The sequence below is a fragment of the Drosophila subpulchrella genome, chromosome 3L (genome assembly GCF_014743375.2).
Source record: "Drosophila subpulchrella strain 33 F10 #4 breed RU33 chromosome 3L, RU_Dsub_v1.1 Primary Assembly, whole genome shotgun sequence".
NCBI lineage: Eukaryota > Metazoa > Arthropoda > Insecta > Diptera > Drosophilidae > Drosophila > Drosophila subpulchrella.
Genome location: NC_050612.1, coordinates 4,695,550 through 4,712,666, shown reverse-complemented (window position 1 = coordinate 4,712,666; position 17,117 = coordinate 4,695,550). Strand labels below are relative to the sequence as shown.

General features: G+C 42.3%; 7 protein-coding genes across 7 annotated transcripts; 3 read left to right on the top strand and 4 right to left on the bottom strand.

The window, feature by feature from the left end:
* Positions 1 to 350: 350 nt before the first annotated feature.
* LOC119553458 (DDB1- and CUL4-associated factor 8-like) lies at positions 351 to 2,997 on the top strand. The gene is made up of 9 exons (XM_037863860.1): positions 351 to 381; positions 449 to 487; positions 640 to 675; positions 743 to 781; positions 934 to 966; positions 1,034 to 1,072; positions 1,678 to 1,722; positions 1,777 to 2,708; positions 2,774 to 2,997. The coding sequence occupies exons 3-9, from the start codon at positions 673 to 675 to the stop codon at positions 2,994 to 2,996; spliced, it is 1,314 nt and encodes a 437-aa protein (XP_037719788.1). The 5' UTR covers positions 351 to 381; positions 449 to 487; positions 640 to 672; the 3' UTR covers position 2,997.
* Positions 2,998 to 3,610: 613 nt separating this feature from the next.
* LOC119553459 (proline-rich extensin-like protein EPR1) lies at positions 3,611 to 4,267 on the bottom strand. The gene has a single exon (XM_037863862.1). The coding sequence runs from the start codon at positions 4,234 to 4,236 to the stop codon at positions 3,715 to 3,717; it is 522 nt and encodes a 173-aa protein (XP_037719790.1). The 5' UTR covers positions 4,237 to 4,267; the 3' UTR covers positions 3,611 to 3,714.
* A 563-nt stretch (positions 4,268 to 4,830) lies between these two features.
* Positions 4,831 to 5,525, top strand: LOC119554823. Its single transcript, XM_037865897.1, has one exon. The coding sequence runs from the start codon at positions 4,959 to 4,961 to the stop codon at positions 5,523 to 5,525; it is 567 nt and encodes a 188-aa protein (XP_037721825.1). The 5' UTR covers positions 4,831 to 4,958.
* A 3,496-nt stretch (positions 5,526 to 9,021) lies between these two features.
* On the bottom strand, positions 9,022 to 9,850 carry LOC119553416. Its single transcript, XM_037863793.1, has one exon. It carries the CDS (start codon positions 9,773 to 9,775, stop codon positions 9,203 to 9,205), a length of 573 nt encoding a protein of 190 aa, XP_037719721.1. The 5' UTR covers positions 9,776 to 9,850; the 3' UTR covers positions 9,022 to 9,202.
* Positions 9,851 to 10,903: 1,053 nt separating this feature from the next.
* LOC119553978 lies at positions 10,904 to 12,213 on the bottom strand. Its single transcript, XM_037864685.1, has 2 exons — positions 11,329 to 12,213; positions 10,904 to 11,061 (listed from the first exon to the last, which is right to left on the bottom strand). Exon 1 carries the CDS (start codon positions 11,835 to 11,837, stop codon positions 11,337 to 11,339), a length of 501 nt encoding a protein of 166 aa, XP_037720613.1. The 5' UTR covers positions 11,838 to 12,213; the 3' UTR covers positions 10,904 to 11,061; positions 11,329 to 11,336.
* Positions 12,214 to 13,012: 799 nt separating this feature from the next.
* On the top strand, positions 13,013 to 13,970 carry LOC119554125. Its single transcript, XM_037864898.1, has one exon. It carries the CDS (start codon positions 13,191 to 13,193, stop codon positions 13,959 to 13,961), a length of 771 nt encoding a protein of 256 aa, XP_037720826.1. The 5' UTR covers positions 13,013 to 13,190; the 3' UTR covers positions 13,962 to 13,970.
* A 1,147-nt stretch (positions 13,971 to 15,117) lies between these two features.
* Positions 15,118 to 15,918, bottom strand: LOC119555238 (ataxin-2 homolog). The gene has a single exon (XM_037866517.1). It carries the CDS (start codon positions 15,916 to 15,918, stop codon positions 15,118 to 15,120), a length of 801 nt encoding a protein of 266 aa, XP_037722445.1.
* Positions 15,919 to 17,117: the final 1,199 nt, after the last annotated feature.

The window sequence follows — 17,117 nt, the reverse complement described above, 5'->3', positions numbered from 1 at the left end:
TTTATATGCAAGATATATTAATTAGGAATTCATGTTTCTCATCCCTTCTAGGATCTTGACAATAATAGTGAGCTAGATAGTTCGCTGGTGAGTTCAAATCTATTCTGACAATCAAAATGAATTACCAGCTCACGCTACTTAAATTCGTTATTAGGATCTTGAAGTGAGTAGTGAGCCTAATTCTGATTCAGAGGTGAGCTTTATTTACTTAAAAATTTAAGGTTTTTAACAAGAATATCCTCTATTAAACTCATTCAGGAATAATTTATTAATTCACTTACAAAACTATATTTATTTATATGCAAGATATATTAATTAGGAATTCATGTTTCTCATCCCTTCTAGGATCTTGACAATAATAGTGAGCTAGATAGTTCGCTGGTGAGTTCAAATATATTCTGACAATCAAAATGAATTACCAGCTCACGCTACTTAAATTCGTTTTTAGGATCTTGAAGTGAGTAGTGAGCCTAATTCTGATTCAGAGGTGAGCTTTATTTACTTAAACATTTAAGGTTTTTAACAAAAATATCCTCTATTAAACTCATTCAGGAATAATTTATTAATTCACTTAAAAAACTATATTTATTTATATGCAAGATATATTAATTAGGAATTCATGTTTCTCATCCCGTCTAGGATCTTGACAATAATAGTGAGCTAGATAGTTCAATGGTGAGTTCAAAACTATTCTGACAATCAAAATGAATTACCAGCTCACGCTACTTAAATTCGTTTTTAGGATCTTGAAGTGAGTAGTGAGCCTAATTCTGATTCAGAGGTGAGCTTTATTTACTTAAAAATTTAAGGGTTTTAACAAGAATATCCTCTATTAAACTCATTGAGGAATAATTTATTAATTCACTTAAAAAACTATGTTTATTTATATGCAAGATATTTTAATTTGGAATTCATGTTTCTCATCCCGTTTAGGATCTTGACAATAATAGTGAGCTAGATTCGCTGGTGAGTTCAAATCTATTCTGACAATCAAAATGAATTACCAGCTCACGCTACTTAAATTCGTTTTTAGGACCTTGAAGTGAGTAGTGAGCCTAGTTCTGATTCAGAGGTGAGCTTTATTTACTTAAAAATTTAAGGTTTTCAACAAGAATATCCTCTATTAAACTCGTTGAGGAATAATTTATTAATTCACTTAAAAAACTATGTTTATTTATATGCAAGATATATAAATTAGGAAATCATGTTTCTCATCTCGGCTAGGATCTTGACAATAATAGTGAGCTAGATAGATCGATGGTGAGCTCAAATTTATTCTGACAATCAAAATGAACTACCAGCTCACGCTACTTTAATACGCTTTTAAGAAATTGATGAAAGTAGTGAGCGTAATTCTCATTTAGAGGTATGCTTCATGTACTTCATGTTTTATAAAATTGGGGTTTTGAACAAGAGAATTTTCTGTTGAAACTCATTCAGAAATAAATTTAATTTTATAAGGGGTTCGTGCGCAGCGAAAGTTTATTTTAGCAAATACTTTTGACTCTTTATGATAATCTTTTTATAAACTATTTAGAAAACTATGTTTAATAAAATGCAAAATAAATTAATTTAAAATTCATGATTAACAACCCGTTTAGGATTTTGACATTTATAGTAAGCTAGATGCCAGTTCGGATTTATTACAAAAAAAATTTAATCCTTCTGCCTTCCTAGGACGAGAGTAGCTTTTCTGATATGGAGGGTAACTCTTCGATTGAAGTAAGTAGACTTCTATTTTAAGGAAACTGCTTGTTATGAGATATTTTATTATAGGAGGAGGATCCTGTGCTCGCCGAACGTGAGCGATTCCGTAGAGTTATGTGCAAGACTAAGCCAGTGTCCACTTGGAACTGTGATATGGAGCTGATGCATCGTGAACATAACTTCATCAATCGGATTGGGTGGCGCGGCGGACACACATCTGACCAGAGTTTTGGAGAAGGATACCACAAATCCGGCCAGGTTTTGGGGCAGCTGACTTTATGGAATACGCTAAAACCCCGATACGCGAAGTGCCTCAACTTCAACCAGGATGGCGATTTGTTGTGCGCGGGCACCGATGATCACATAATCGTCTGGAATTGGGCTAAGAATAGGACACTGACGAATTATCGTCCAGATATCAAGGGGAAAATCATGCAGATCAAGTTCATCGATAGCGCCGGCTCCTTGGACATCGTGTCCGCCAGCTCCGATGGCCAGATGCTCCGGACCATTGTTCCACCTTCCGGAGGTGCCCCCATGTCTAGCCACTGCCTCTACGAGCACATCGGTTGCGTGCGCGATTTCGAAATAGTGCCGCGTAGCCGTCACGAGATATTAAGCGCAGGTGATTATGGAATTGTGAAGTTATTTGACTTGCGCGTCAGCAGTGCAGCCACCACAGCAGTGCAGTGCGTCGAAACAAGAGAGGGAGTGGACCTGTACACTATCGCCCACCATCCCTTTGCTCCGGAATTCTGCGTTGGCGGAGACGATGTTAAGCTAAACGTTTACGACAAGCGAAAAATGACAAGGGCCGTTCACGAAATTACACCACGCAATCTTAAAGATTCGAACTCGGACAATAAGCCGGACATCACTTCTGCCGTCTACAATCACAGCGGTAGCGAGCTTCTGGCCTGCTACAGAAGAACAGGCAACTATTTGTTTGACAGCCGCAATTACACGGATGGCGATTTTTTGCACTACTACAGAAAGCATTTGTAAGTCCTTCGGTCGCCCCTAATTTCCCCAAAACCAATATCGCTTTATACTTTTTTACCTACAGTCGCGAGATTAATTTCTTCGGTCCCCGATCGGAGTACATTGTTAGTGGCGATTTCAATGGTATATATTTCTGGGACAAGAACACGGGAGAAATCATCTGCGAGAACATGGACGAAAAGGCCAAGGCGGTAATCTGCCTTAAGCCGCATCCCTGGAAGCCCATGCTGGCAACCGCTGCATTAATAAAGCCTGGAATCCATATCTGGATTCCTAATGGTCCTTAGTGTAAAATAAATTAAGATCCATTTAACTTCAAAAATTCCCAAATAACAAGAATAAATATGTACATCTTATTTTTACCCTTTAACTTGGATTTGAAAACTAGAGTTTCTTTAAAAATTACTCATACGACACTAATACCAGACTTTAGTCCACTTCTTAGGGAGTAAATTTATTGATTACTCTGGAAATTCACGTTATTTTGCTACTGCTCCCAATATTTTTATTGCTACGACTACAAAAAACACTACCATAGCAGTAGCAGAGCAACAAAGTTAAGCAGGTATTTGTGTCTGCAATGCTTTTATACAATTTATTTAAAATTATTGTTGCTCGTTGAGATTATTGTTGTTGTTGAGATTTCGCTTAGCGTAAATAACTATTTGTGATTTTATAATTTCCAACTGCTACCAGCACACCGAGTAAAATGTTAAGATCACAAGATCATTTCTGTCAGTCCTCACATATTTTACACTAGCTTGAAAAAAAAAGTTTTTAAGGAATGAAAAATGTTTGAGATTTTCGTGAGACTACTCGGTCATTACAACCAACAATCGTAAGATGTAACATTTTATATGCAGACTGGAAGGATTTCTCCAACTTATTGTGTTATAAGTAATTTATTGAACAACAATTCGATTATTTATTTAGCAACAGAAGTAATTATGTGTATCCGTATAGTTCGATTCCATTTGTATACTAACAAATTCGGGTAGAGCCATTTTAGATGGAGTATACCAACACTGGTCTGGAACGAATGATTTGGGCGTTCCGGAGTTTTTCCGGGACGGGACGACGGCTGCGGAGGCGTCCATTGCGGGGCTGGATAAGACTAGCGGGAACGGGCTCCGCAGCATCCACAGGAGCCTGGTCAACTGGGCCCTCTGCCGGCGGTCCATAGGTGTTGTCGGGCTCGGCAGGAGGTCCGTAGGTGTTATCCGGAGGTCCGTAGGTGTTGTCCGGCTCAGCTGGCGGTCCGTAGGTCAGATCGGGCTGAGCTTCCGTCTCCGTGGGCAGGTCGAAGGGCACCTCGGGAGTAACACCTGCTGGCGGATAAGGAGCTGAGGCCGGAGTGGGCGCAATGTCTGCGGAGGGATCTGCCGGAGCTGCCTGCTGCTCTGGAGCCTGCTCCTGACGGGCAAATTGGAACCGAGAGGATCGGCTTTGCAACCTAGCCGGTTCCGCCAGGGAAACGGCAGCAATGGCTGCGATCAGGAGCAGAGAGCAGGTGAACTTGTAGGCCATGTTGTGCTTCTGTTGAGTTGTCTTAGAATGTTGTCAGTAACTGAAATTCGTGGGCCTTTTATACACCCAATTTTTCGGCCACTCATATTTGGCACACCGAGGGACACTCTTTCGATGGCCTACGGACGTGACAATATTTAGTCAAGGGCCCATGTCTAAGCTATAACCATTGGCCGTTAATTATAACCCGTCGTGGGTACTTAACTTTGACACTTAACTTGGCCCCACTGCGGCTAAGCAATGGATCGCCCTGGAACTGTTTAGGTGGAAAGTACGCAAGTAAAATGGAAATGGAAAGATTGAACTAATTCCGAAGAAATACCACAATCATATAAAACAAAACTAAGATAATCAAATTGATTTCGATAAGTAGGCTATATGGATAAGTAGTTTGAGTTATCTATCTATTTTCTTTTGTCATCAGAGATTCTTTTCATAAGCGGTAGATGACGATATGTATTCCTAAGGTCCACCCAAAAACTAGCGCTAGAGTTTTGATAGCACTTTAAATTCCACTCCACTGTGCGGCGCCTGCTTGACATACGCACTTTGATGGCTTTCAAATCGCGGCGCTCTGCTTAAAATGCACGGCGTTGTCGGCCGGGCTAGAATTGGTCACCACTGAGTGCCGATCAGCAGGGCCACCGCCGTTGTATTGCGGGTATAAAAGTTAAAGCTCCATATACGACCCACAACATAGCACCACTGCAAGTCCCACGATCATGGCACGTTATCAGCTTTTCAGTTCGCTTCTCCTTCTGGCCATCTGGGCCGCAACTTGCTCGGCGCAAACTCCACTCCGGCGGAATCTGCGCCTGCGTCCGGTGGCCTTTGCAAGACAGGAGGTGGCTCCCCCAACACCCTATCCTTCGGCAGCGGAACTGAAACCGGCCGCCGAACAGCCCGCCCTGACCTACGGACCCCCTGAGGATGTCGATACAGACGCCTTGCCATCGGAACAAGAGCCACCGTTGGACAATTTCGAGCCCAACCCGGAGAACGAGGAGGTGGACACCGAGGAGAGCTCCCTGGAGGCAACCACACCCTCCTCCGCTCCCGCCCGCCTGCGCAGCCGCCAGAGACTGGCCAAACTGCAGCTGGCCAAGCCCAAGCGCCAGCGTCAGCGCATAGCCCGCCTGGAGGAGCTGCCCGTGGATGAGGCAGTGGCTCCAGTGGTTCCAGCCCCTCAGACTCCAGTGTTGACCACGCCCCAGCTCTACTATGTGGGGGCGGGCCAGCAGCCCTACTACCTCGCTTACAACGCTGCTCCCCAGCGATTGGGCTGGTAAGCGAGAGCTCCTCGGTTTTAATGTAACATCGTTTGAAATTGTTTTTGTCGTTGAAATATATTTTTGGAAATAGATAAATACTGTGTTTGTTTTTTCGATGAAGTTGGAACGTTCTTAGTTATGGGTAAAGGCTAAAATATGCATTACTTTAAAATAAATCTTGGTGGTAGTCGACCAGGCATAAAATTAAAAAAACTTTAAATAAAATCCAAATAGGGTGGAAGCCGAAGCTGCAGGTAAAACCATATCATACAGTTAAAATCATACACTTAGAAAAAACCAAGACCATTGGGCACAGGTACGAAATGGGATTATCTTTTCATTTCAAGAACATTTCATTCTTAAACTAACATTCTCAATTTGAGAACATTTTCGGCCGAAATTAAGTATAAAATGTTATTTAACTAAGAATTTAATATGCTTAAATTATGTATGATTTTTTCTTATACAAATAAAATTAATAATTTCAATTTTATTTAAATTTTGATATAGAATGAAGGTTTAAATAAATTATTTGAATAAATATATTTCGATTTATTTATTCATTAAGTACAAGACCATCATTAAGTCTTTGTGTCATTTTATAAATTGCGCTAAATGAATAATAAATGTATAAAAATTTGGTTTTATACTTACGAAACATTTCTGTGAAAGTACTTGTTTTGAGAATTTAATTCTAAATAGTTTATAGTAATAAATTCGCTGTGTTATTGACTATTTGTAAGTTATTCTATACTGTAGAATGTTTGTGAACGAAATATAAATATATTATTAGATTTTTGTTGACTTAGGTTTGGGGCAATTTCTCCTAATGATAAGAAATATGTATTCCTTACTTAAAGATATTAAAACATGATTTTTCAGAAATTAAGTATTTTTTGTGATAAATTTAAAAAAGTTTGTACTTACAGAGAAAAATAATTTTTTTAATTTATTATTTCTAGGTATAGGAGAAGTCGTTCTTGTTTTGTACTGTGTATTAAATCAAACAAAACCACCTCTTATCGAGGTAAAAAGTAGTGGCGAACGCGCCTTTAACAAAAATTTCTGATATCAACAATTGTGACGAAAAATGGTATTACATTCGATAATATAAATAAACTATCGGATCGGACCATAATGGCAGATTTTCAATTCTGCGGGTAGTAGTTGCCGCATAACTTTGCTACTTTTATGAAAAATGTATCGAAATTTTAAAAACCATCCGCATTGTGGGCGTAACCACTTTTATTTTAGTTAGTAGATATGTAACCCTACTTACCCTTACAAACAGAATAAAAATATTGCAAAAAATTACCACTTTGTAGAACAAAGAAGAATTGCCTACACATTGGTGCTATTTTTGTTGCCGCAACTGTAAATATAACGATAGTTACTATGACAGCTATATGATATAGTAGATCAATTCTTCGGTAGCTTTTAACGGATATACGGGCACACAAGCCATGCCCGTCTATGACTAAATCGATGATCCAAACAGAGGAGTACGAGTATACACATTTTATTAAATCGGAGACGTCTTCTTAATTGAGTTGCAAACTTCTGACTGATATCATAGTAATAACAAATAAAAATTGTAGCAAACATATGGCGCTAAAATAAATTCGGTTTTAAATATTGTTATTTTAGTAATAAATGTATTTGTCAAATGATCTACTTTTTAAACATTTTTCTTTCCCCCACTTAAACTCTTGACTTATAGTTTTCCACTCACAGCCATATTATACGCAAATCATTGGCTTTTAACAATGGCCTACAAAAGACGCATTGTGGACCAACTTCCTCTCAGACTCCTTTGCATATCCCCTTGACATGTGAAATGCTTTGGCAGCTTTTGAAAGGTTTCTTGGTCTTCTTTTCGCCAGTAAATATTTTTTCAGGAATTTTATGGTCTTTTGTGAAACGTTGTTTCCCATATTCCATGCATTTTTAATGCTTTCTTTTATTTTAAGATGAAGTGGCTGCCTCACGGACGTAATGTACTATCAAGCTACTTTGCCGACAGTACAGCACAAGCACTACCGCTAAAGTGGAAACCGACAAAGATATTTACACCAGGTATTGATTTTGCGAAAAATAGGAGCTTAAAAATGGAGATTGAACATGTGAATTGCAGATTAAGTTTATTCATAATTTCAATAAATTCGAGATTATTTTTTGGCGGACATGACATATTCCCCTTCAGCACACTATTCAATTGTAATGCAAATACAGTTCCTTGTGCGCATGAAAATACCTAATTAGCTTTTTGCGTTTGTTTTGCATTCGTGATTCTGTAAGGTATACAATGCATTAGATATTTTCAACCATTTACATCCCAAATATCACTCTGAACGCAGGCTACGTAGTGACGAATCGTACAGGAAGTGTGCGGAAGGTGAATGCAAAACTTACTCTAAATAATACCACATGAATAATGACTATCAATACCAGTATACCCATTCAAAAAGGACCGTTAATTAAAAAGCTAAAAGTAAATAAAGTTAAAGACTAGGTGGTTTGGTAAGGGGTGTGCAATCTCGGAAACAACCGATTTGCTGGATGCATACATGGCCAAGACCATTGCCCTATTAATAACGTTATACAGAGACTCGTTGGTGATAAAGGGGTAAAGCCGGAATAAATTGCAGAATCCTCAACGCCTAACCCTGTGAATAACAATAACCCCTATGAAGTACCGCAGAGGCCCATTTATAACATCTACACTTAGCTTAGGGGGTCCGTGTGCGAATATGTAACATGCAAAATTACCCGTAGTAAAAGGGTATATTGTATTCGGGAAAAAAGTATGTAACAGGTAGAAGGAAGCGTCTCCGACCCCATAAAGTATATATAATCTTAATCAGGATCACAATCCCTCGCTTTAGCCATGACCGTCTGTCCGTGTAAACGCTGTGATCTCGGAAGCTATATGAGCTTGAGGCTTGAGATTACAGATTTAGATTCACTATCTTCGTAAGCAGCGCAATTTTAACACTTAAATCTGTCTGCCGCCTACAAAACCATACATTGAAATCGGGGGAACCACAGGAACTCCGCTGGAAGGTGTCTGGGGTGCTCCATAATATAGTTCAACATAATAGTGGGAAATAAATGACTCACTAGTTCTCTTAACACTATTTAATACTCAATATCAAGTACTGTCATTGTACTGATAGTCCCATTCAAAATGTCACATAACCTCAATACCTACCCAAATGACCTTAAATATGTATTGCCATGCCCACTCTAACGCCCACAGTCCCCCCAAACTATTCATCAGTCCGTATGAACGCTAAGATCTTGGAAACTATAAGTAAACGATTGTACAAATTCTTACTTCTAACTCAGGTGCACCAAAATATCATGAAATAGCATTGATGGTTCGCGGAAATGTTTACCTGGGTTTATAAAGCTTTTATACAATCTCTCTCAATTCGTTTAGTAAAGCACACAGAATTACAAACAATGCGATTATTCGCAATACAACTTCCCAATAAGTAAATAGCGTGAGATGTTGGGAATTACTAAAGCTTATCAATTTTTAATTGCTCAGAAAAGGTTATCTCAACCTATAAATACTCATGTGCAAGAGTAAATATTCTTTATAAAAGTAAATAAATAATTCTATACTAAAATTCGAATAATTTTTGTAGAGTAGTCTAAGCGTAGATTTTTGTAAAGTCCAATTGAAGCTGCTATCCGCGGAAGAAAGATCCCGGTGTTTCCAGAGCGCCCACATTAGGTCTGGAGCTGTTTCGATGGGCTTCGATGGCCTGGTAGTTTATGAACCAGAAGGGCTGGTTTTCCACGGGCAGCGTACTCAAGTAGTTAACCCACTCTCGGTCTCCGTGGGCATCGACGGGAAGCTGGTTGAGAACTGGGGCCACTGGGGCTGCGGTGCTGGCGGTGGGGGAAGTAGTAGTTGCATTTTGGGAATCAGGTGCTCCGAATCGGTTGGCAACAGCTGGAACCTGCTCCGGAGCAGAGTTGCTTATCGGCAGCACTACGGGAACTCCAACGGGCGGTCTCTGGGGTGCCCCATAGGGTAGATCGATAAGAGCAGGCCTTTGCGAACTGGATGACTCTCCAAATCTTGTAGCTATATCCACACCTGTAATATTCTCCACAGCGGTGTTTTGAGTGGCGTGGTACTTGTCCTTTTGACTTAGTCCACCTGGTGGTCTCAAACCCGCAAAAGATGGTCTTTGAGCTTGAATATTTTCCAACAAAGTCATGGTGATAGCCGCAGTAAAGATTAGTTTCAACATTTTTGCAAACGAATTTCACTTTTTCTTCACGAATTTCTCTGATGGCTCCACGCGATGTTAACTGGTCTGATCTTCTCCGGCAACTGAGTACAGGCAGCTTGTACGAACATTTAAATAAGTTTTGACTCTCTGCTCGACCCCAGCTTTTCATTGAATCAGACAAGGTGCACAGAAAGAAATTCAAGAAAACATAATCAGTTTGTTAAAGTATCCATATTTTTTTTCGAGTCTCAAATATGTGTTTTTGTTAAGCTTAAGATGTGTAGCATTTAATGGGCGCGATATCAAATATATAAAACACTTAATAACATTTAGAAATAATTTAGATTTGAAATAAAACCGTTTTTTTCAGTGTTATAAATGAGATGCTGATGGGACTAAATACATTTTAGGATCCCCCTATGATATACCTCCCTCTTATGCACAGTCTCCCTGTTTCTATGGGATATTTGCAGAGTCATTGTTTAATTCAAATATTACTTTTTTTCTTTATTCATTGTTCTTAAACTTCCTAATTTTATGATTAAGAGCGCTTTTATCTTTATGGCTTTATGACTCTGCCTGACATTGTCACTTTTCCATTTCGGATCGCACAAGTTGAATAATTTTGGTTTGGAAAGATTTTGGAACTAAAATAATTTGAAATTAAAATCTTTATAAATTTTCTATAGAATGTATGTTAATAAATGATTTAATCAATAGAACATATTCATAGGAATTTTATTTATTTATACGTCAGTCAATATACAATTACATACCTTAAACCTAAATTTCTAATCAAAACATTAGTCTGGTTTTGTTTTGCCTTTTGGAATATTATAGTAACTACTAGGTGACCTCGTTTACATTTTTAGCAGAATGTAGAGTATTTATTTTTCGATGGGTCGATTGGACTACGTTAATTTCTCGTTTTTTTGCGGCTGGGGCAATCCCAAATTCGTCACCGCTTTGTGAAGCGTGCGTCCCCAAACCAGTTTGTGGTCTTCCCCTCCACCCACTATTCCCAGACCATTCACAACATCATCTCGATCGAGCTGGCAGGAAACTTTGTTTTTGGGCGCGTCTAGCGAAATTTCTTTAACTTCTGTGCTGAAGTGACTCACAGGAATGTCTGCCAGAAAAAGAACGTTCTATCTCAAAACATGATTTATTTGTGTTATATTATAATCGAGTAAGGTTTTCATGTGTGTATCAGTGTGTTCAGGTGAAAAAAGTGTGCGCGTGTGTAGCTTTGTCGTCAACGTGTCTCGGTTGGATCGTCATGGGTTTTTGTTTTGAGTTGGGTGCTGGAATGAATAAAAAGACCATATATTAAAACTCACATTAATAAACTGTGTAGATTTAAAATTGGTTGGTACTAACAGAATCAATTTAGTTTTTGGTGTTCCATAACTAAAACCCTAACAAAAGAACTCATATATATGTGATACTGTAAATGTCACGTCCCCTTAAGTATTTAGATCAATGATGAAAAACAGCAAACGATAAAATGAACTTTCAGATAAGAAATCGGACTGTGGAGAGAAACGTATTGATTTAAAATAACTGCTAACCTGCCAATCTAGAATCGTCGCACGGTGGATCGGGCGACGCTCAACTTGGCCGGACGAGCTGCAGCGGAAGCCGGACGACGATAGGCCACGGGCTGAGCGATTCTCCGGTAATTGGCAGCCCTCCTGGCAGCCACCAAACGAGCCTGCTGCTCCGCCGGAATGTCAGCGGCGGCGGGCAGGTCGTTTCCGGTCACGTCCGGCGGGCCGTACACCTCGTCGGGAACGTTGTTGGGCGCAGCATCGGGCGGTCCGTAAACGGCATCCGGTGTGGGCTCAGCGGCCGAGGGAGCAGCCGCCTCATCGAACGGCACTTCCGGCTTCAGCTCGTCGGCCGAGGGGTAGGGCGTCACAGCGTCCGTATCGCCTCCGTCCGCGGGAGCCAGCTCCTGGCGAGCGGAATACCTCGAACGTCCGCGGCTCAAGCGCTGCGAGTAGCGCTGCTTCTGGGCTTCAGAAACGGCCAGCAAGCTAAGGGCCGCAACTACGAGGACTACTTGGAATTTTGCCATGGTGGAATTGGTGTGATGGAAGTGTATCTATGGGAAGGCGGATCCAACGACTGATGACTTGGAGAGCTCCCCTGGGCGCTTTTATAGGTAGGACTTGGATGGGCACCTGCTTAGTGTGCGGCGCGTGGACCCAGTAGGGGCATCCTTTTTTGGACCTACGCTCTGACGTCGGCACTCTACTATGGTCTTGGTTCCCCACGATCGGCGGTGTCCGCGGCGTCTTTATGCGCCCACGACGTGACCAGAAAGAGGAAGCAGATGCAGAGGTCCGAGGTTCCACCAGCAATCAGTCCAAAATCAGAGAGTGGGCTCCACCTCAATTGATCCAATCGCTTAACATTAAAATGCTCTTAATGTGACAGGAGATGGAAATAATGGTGGCTCGTAAATTTTGGGTGAAGTTAAAGGATATTGGGGTATTGGAAATGGAAGAAATCTAAATAAATATAGTGCGTGGCTTCGCTGTGAGAATAACCAAAACCTATATGATTAAAATATAGATATGTTACTTAACCATATTTCATAAGAAATTGTCCCTTAAAACTTAAAAACAAACTTGTTTTAGCGTTAGCCTGATTAAGCTACTTTGTGTTATGTTTATTTTCGTATAGAATTTTACAAAAAGGTTTAGATGTATATATATATATTTTTATTTTGGGGAAACTTACTCTAGATATGATTCAAATTAAAAAAAAATGATTTCTGTAATTTAACCATATATTTTATGCTTTTCAAATAAAGTATTCTCTCGCACCTAATAACTATATTAAATCATCATCAGTTCATTTCATGTAATGATAGTTTAGGACGTGACACAAAGTAATCGTCTGAGGAATGGGCCTTGTGACCTTGGTGCTCACCTCAACGCCAAATCGTTGATCGCATAAATATCGATTATAAGTGTTTAATCAAAAATTCTAACGCTCAATCTGACAATTCCAGCATAATGCAATTGACAACAGAGCTCGATGTCGACTTCGTTTCGTTTTCGCTTTCAATTGGTTAGGGATTGGATTGCGTATCACGTACGAAACGCATTTAATTTTCATAGAACATGGCGAATCGGACGTGGACACCGGACAGTGTGGCAGTTGGAGACCGGCGATAATGTGGGCGATTGGTGGATGAGTTGGCGGCGGACGTGGTTTTGTCGGCTGAGACCAGAAACAAACAAAAAGCTATGCAAAATAAATCGTTAAGTGTGCGCCTAATCGATGTCGTGTCGATATAGAAGCCTCATGTCTATATTCCCCGGGACGACTCTCGATTTCGAGAACATTGTATAAAAGTATCACCCGCCATCGCACCTGGAATCAGTTGAGTCTAAATCCGGGCCGAGATCGAAAGTTCAGCATGCAGTGGCTTCTACCCGTAATCCTTTGCCTTTGGGCCTTCAGTCCCGTTCAGATCCAATCACGCCAAATCAGGATCAATCGCTATGCGGTCAGTGTGCAGGAGGATCAGGCGGTTGAGGTCAAGGCGGCGCCATATCCAGCAGCGGGCTATAGGCCCCAAGGTCGCTCCTTCTGGCTGCCAGGCGAAGTGGAAGTTGAGGTCCAAGAAGTGCCAGGTGACGTGCAAATTGAGGATCTGGAGGGATCAGGTTTGGCTGCGGATCAGCTAACCACCACAACCGAGCTGCCTCTGGAGGATCTCTCGACCAGCACTACGGAGCCAACTGGGGACTGGAGCACCACCACCAACTGGGAGTCCCTGGACACCACCACTGTTCCCCCGGCAGTGGAAGCCCGTTCAGGTCGTGCCTACGAGAAGGCTCCCTATCCACCAGCTGGTTACCGACCAAGTCGCGCCTTCCGACTACCCACCGAACAGAAGCCGGCGGAGCAACAGCAGATCTCCGCCAGCAACTCCACTGACAGCAATGCCGATCACCCGGTCTGTGGCGTCAGCACGGACCCCCTGAAACCCACACCTGAACCTGGATCGAAGGATGAGCCCGACGCGGAGAGTGTGGTCTTTACTGCCAATGTGGGTCCTGCTGTTTTTGTTGCCAGAGCTCCGTCCTCCATTCCGGTGGCCATTCCCCTGCGATCGCAGCCTCTGGTGCAGGCTCCGAGATCCCGGGGATTCGTCTACACCACGCATGTGGAGCAGCGGTGGTGAGAATTTCGATGGCAGCTACATTATAATCCTTGTTAACAATTCAGTATTTTAAGTTACTTGTGAGTGTGCACAAATAAATGTTTTTTAATGTTAACTAAAGAATGTTGCTCTTAGTTGGGAAGAACTATCAAAAGGGCAAACGGTGCACATTACGGATTGAGAAGCAATATAAACCACAAATTTCTGGGTAAATTAGCTGGTTTCTTTAACTTGACAGCAAAGATTCTAGAAGGCTTTATCGGTATACAAATTATAACGTCATGGCCTTCATCATTTTCATCGACCGGAAGTTCTGGCACGTTTCAAACTTTGTTGCTCTAACGTCATTGAATGTTTTGTTAAATGTTGTTTTCGTTCCCAATTGAAGTAGGAGTCGCGTCGAGCAACAAACTGTTTTCTATCAAATTGTGACTGGTTATGGCTGAAGACAGCCGAAGAGCTCCTCTTCCCGGCATCCGTATTAAATTTGACGTGCGGATGTGCAAAGTTTTAACCGTGGAACGTGCGTGGCATGCGGAAAGGCGCGAGGCGTCTTCGGAGGTGGAGCTTAGAGCCCTCATCCCCCAATCCCGTCTTCATGGAGGATTCAAATTGAATAACGAGTGTGCGAGTGCTTTTCGTACCATCTAAATGGGGAGGGGGCCGAGGGCGGTGGGACGTTAAATCCACCGGAGACCATTGAACCTGCGTTCTACCAAAGAGGACTTGTTGAGCGGGAGGAGTCTCTGAGGCAGACATTTATGGCAATATTTCTGAATATTTTATGGGAGAATTTCGTGGGTTCAGCACGGCATTCATTTGAAGCGACAGCTCCAATAAATGCTAACACAAAGTACCATATTTATGAACCGATTTGTTTTTGTCAAAACCAATTTAAAAAGGCAACAATTGAATCTTCTTCGGATAAGCCAGTCATGGCCATGGCAACTGTTTGGCGGTTCTGATTTTACATAGCGAACTCCTCCAATTTCAAATAGTTCTTCAATTTGATCTGTATGTTTTCATTTATTTCGTTAAGAGCATAAGAAGCCATTCGGGAAGTATATTTAAGGAGTAACAAAAGTCATAATAAAAGAGGTATGAAGCAACTTTAACAGAGTCCGGATGCAACCGCATCGGGTTAATTGATTCGCCCGGGCACGCCTCCTCGGCCGAGTCACCGCAAATTGTGCACGTAATTGACAATCAAAGGATCATCGATGCTGGTGGGCACGATTTCGACGGAATGCACCACCGGCTGCAAGTGGAAGTCGCTGTCGATGTGCGTGAAGCTGGCTAGCTGGAGGTCCAGGTCGTCGTGGCTGCCATCCACCAGCACGTACTCGGCCTCCGGCTCCACGAGGGCCAGCTCCACGGCCGCATTGTTGTCGCCGGGCACCTGCGGCTGCTCGGCAATCGAGGCCGTGGTGGTGAAATTGTCCTGGGCGGAGGATACGGCCACATTCGGTGGCGGGGAGTCCATTCCGGCCGGGGTGGCATCGATGGCAAACAGTTTGGTCGTGGTAGTCGGAGGGGTGCTGCTCTCTGCGGCTGAACTTTCAGGGGTGACCTCCTCCTGCTGCTCCTTCGGCTGCTCAGTTGTGGTTGGCTCGGCATCGGCCTTGTTCTCCTCCGCCTCCTCCTCGTCCCGCTCCTCCAGCTGCCGCTCGTTTTCATGCAGTCGCTTGGGCGATGTACTAAGCAGCAGGAGCTTCCCGGACTTCTCTGGCAGCACGGCACCATCCTCCTCCAAAGTGCCCGGGGCGGGATCAATCAGTATGCTGGCCTCCTCATCGCGACTCAAAGCAGGACCCGCCAGAGTGGCGGACTCCTCGGTGGTGACATCCCCCTCCCCCTCCCGATCCACAATAACCACACTGGTGGTGGTTTCCGGACTCGCCGCATCCCCCTCGGGACGGATAACAGCCGCCTGGGCCAAAGCCAGGCAGAGAAGTGCGCAACCGAGTCCTGTCCACATGTTCGCTGGTCAATTTGTTGACGATTTGATGCCAGTCCATTCCAGACGGGCGTATTTATACCAGTGGTTCCCACCCATTCGGGAGCTGTCATAATTTCAGCCCTGAGCATTTAATTTGACGCGAAACTTCCGCAAGCGGCCCGAACCGGAAATGTAATTCCCCCGGTCTGTGGGTGTGAGTGTCTGTCGGAGGGTGTTGTGCGAGTCTGCGGTGGCATTGAAGGAGGCCAGAAAGGCCTGGGTCGTTACACCTTAAGCCCCACAGCCCCCATTGACCGCAACGATGGCCAGAGTGCCAACCCCAAAAAGTCACTTTACATTTTCGCCTTTACCTCCGCCACACATACTAGATCGCTTACAGCAGAGGTCAAGGAAATAGTGTCAATGGGGTTTATTATTTGGACGCAAAAACAGTTCTTAACTATCAGGGACTGCCCCGAATGCTGAATAGCCATCTGAAAGTATGCAATGAAATAAGCCTTCCTCTTGGAGTCCTAAGATATTTCTGCAAATCGTAAATTAGAGTTGAAAATGTAATACGTTTAAAGAGAGGGCACCTTTTATTATGAACATCCAAGACAGTTTTCAAAAACATTCGTTTTTGTGACCCATTAATTTGACAGACCGAATTTCTTACTGATCGTGTGGGAAAAGACTGTTTAAAGATTGTTCGCTCCTAAAATGAAGATCACATTGAGAATTTATCGGTTAAATTAACTTTTTGTTAGCTTTCTCTGACAGACAACAAACTAGAACCTAACCATCGGTCCTTAAATGAAAAAAGGTCTTGAAGAATTATAAAGCCAAATAAATTTACATGTTATTAAATACATATTTTCTATTCCCAATAAATATTGATTAGGCATTTTGTAACATCCATAACTATCAATTTGGCCACAATTATAAGCTCTGTCTGTGGTCTGGTGCGTATCTGTGTGTGAGCTTGTGTAGTTTTGTCGGTTTAACTTTGTGATGAGCAAAGTTAGTGGCTTGACCGTGCCAGCTGTTGGACATGCTGGTCACGTTCTTCGGGTGACTTTGTTTTCGTCTTAAATGGGAAATGATAAAATTGAAAATAAATTCATACAAGCACACATACCCACAGGAAATAAATGTGTCTTGGGGGCAACAACAATCGCAACAGGCTACAAGTTCATTGATTGCCTGCTGACCCAGAGAAATATTTGCAGGCATAAAAT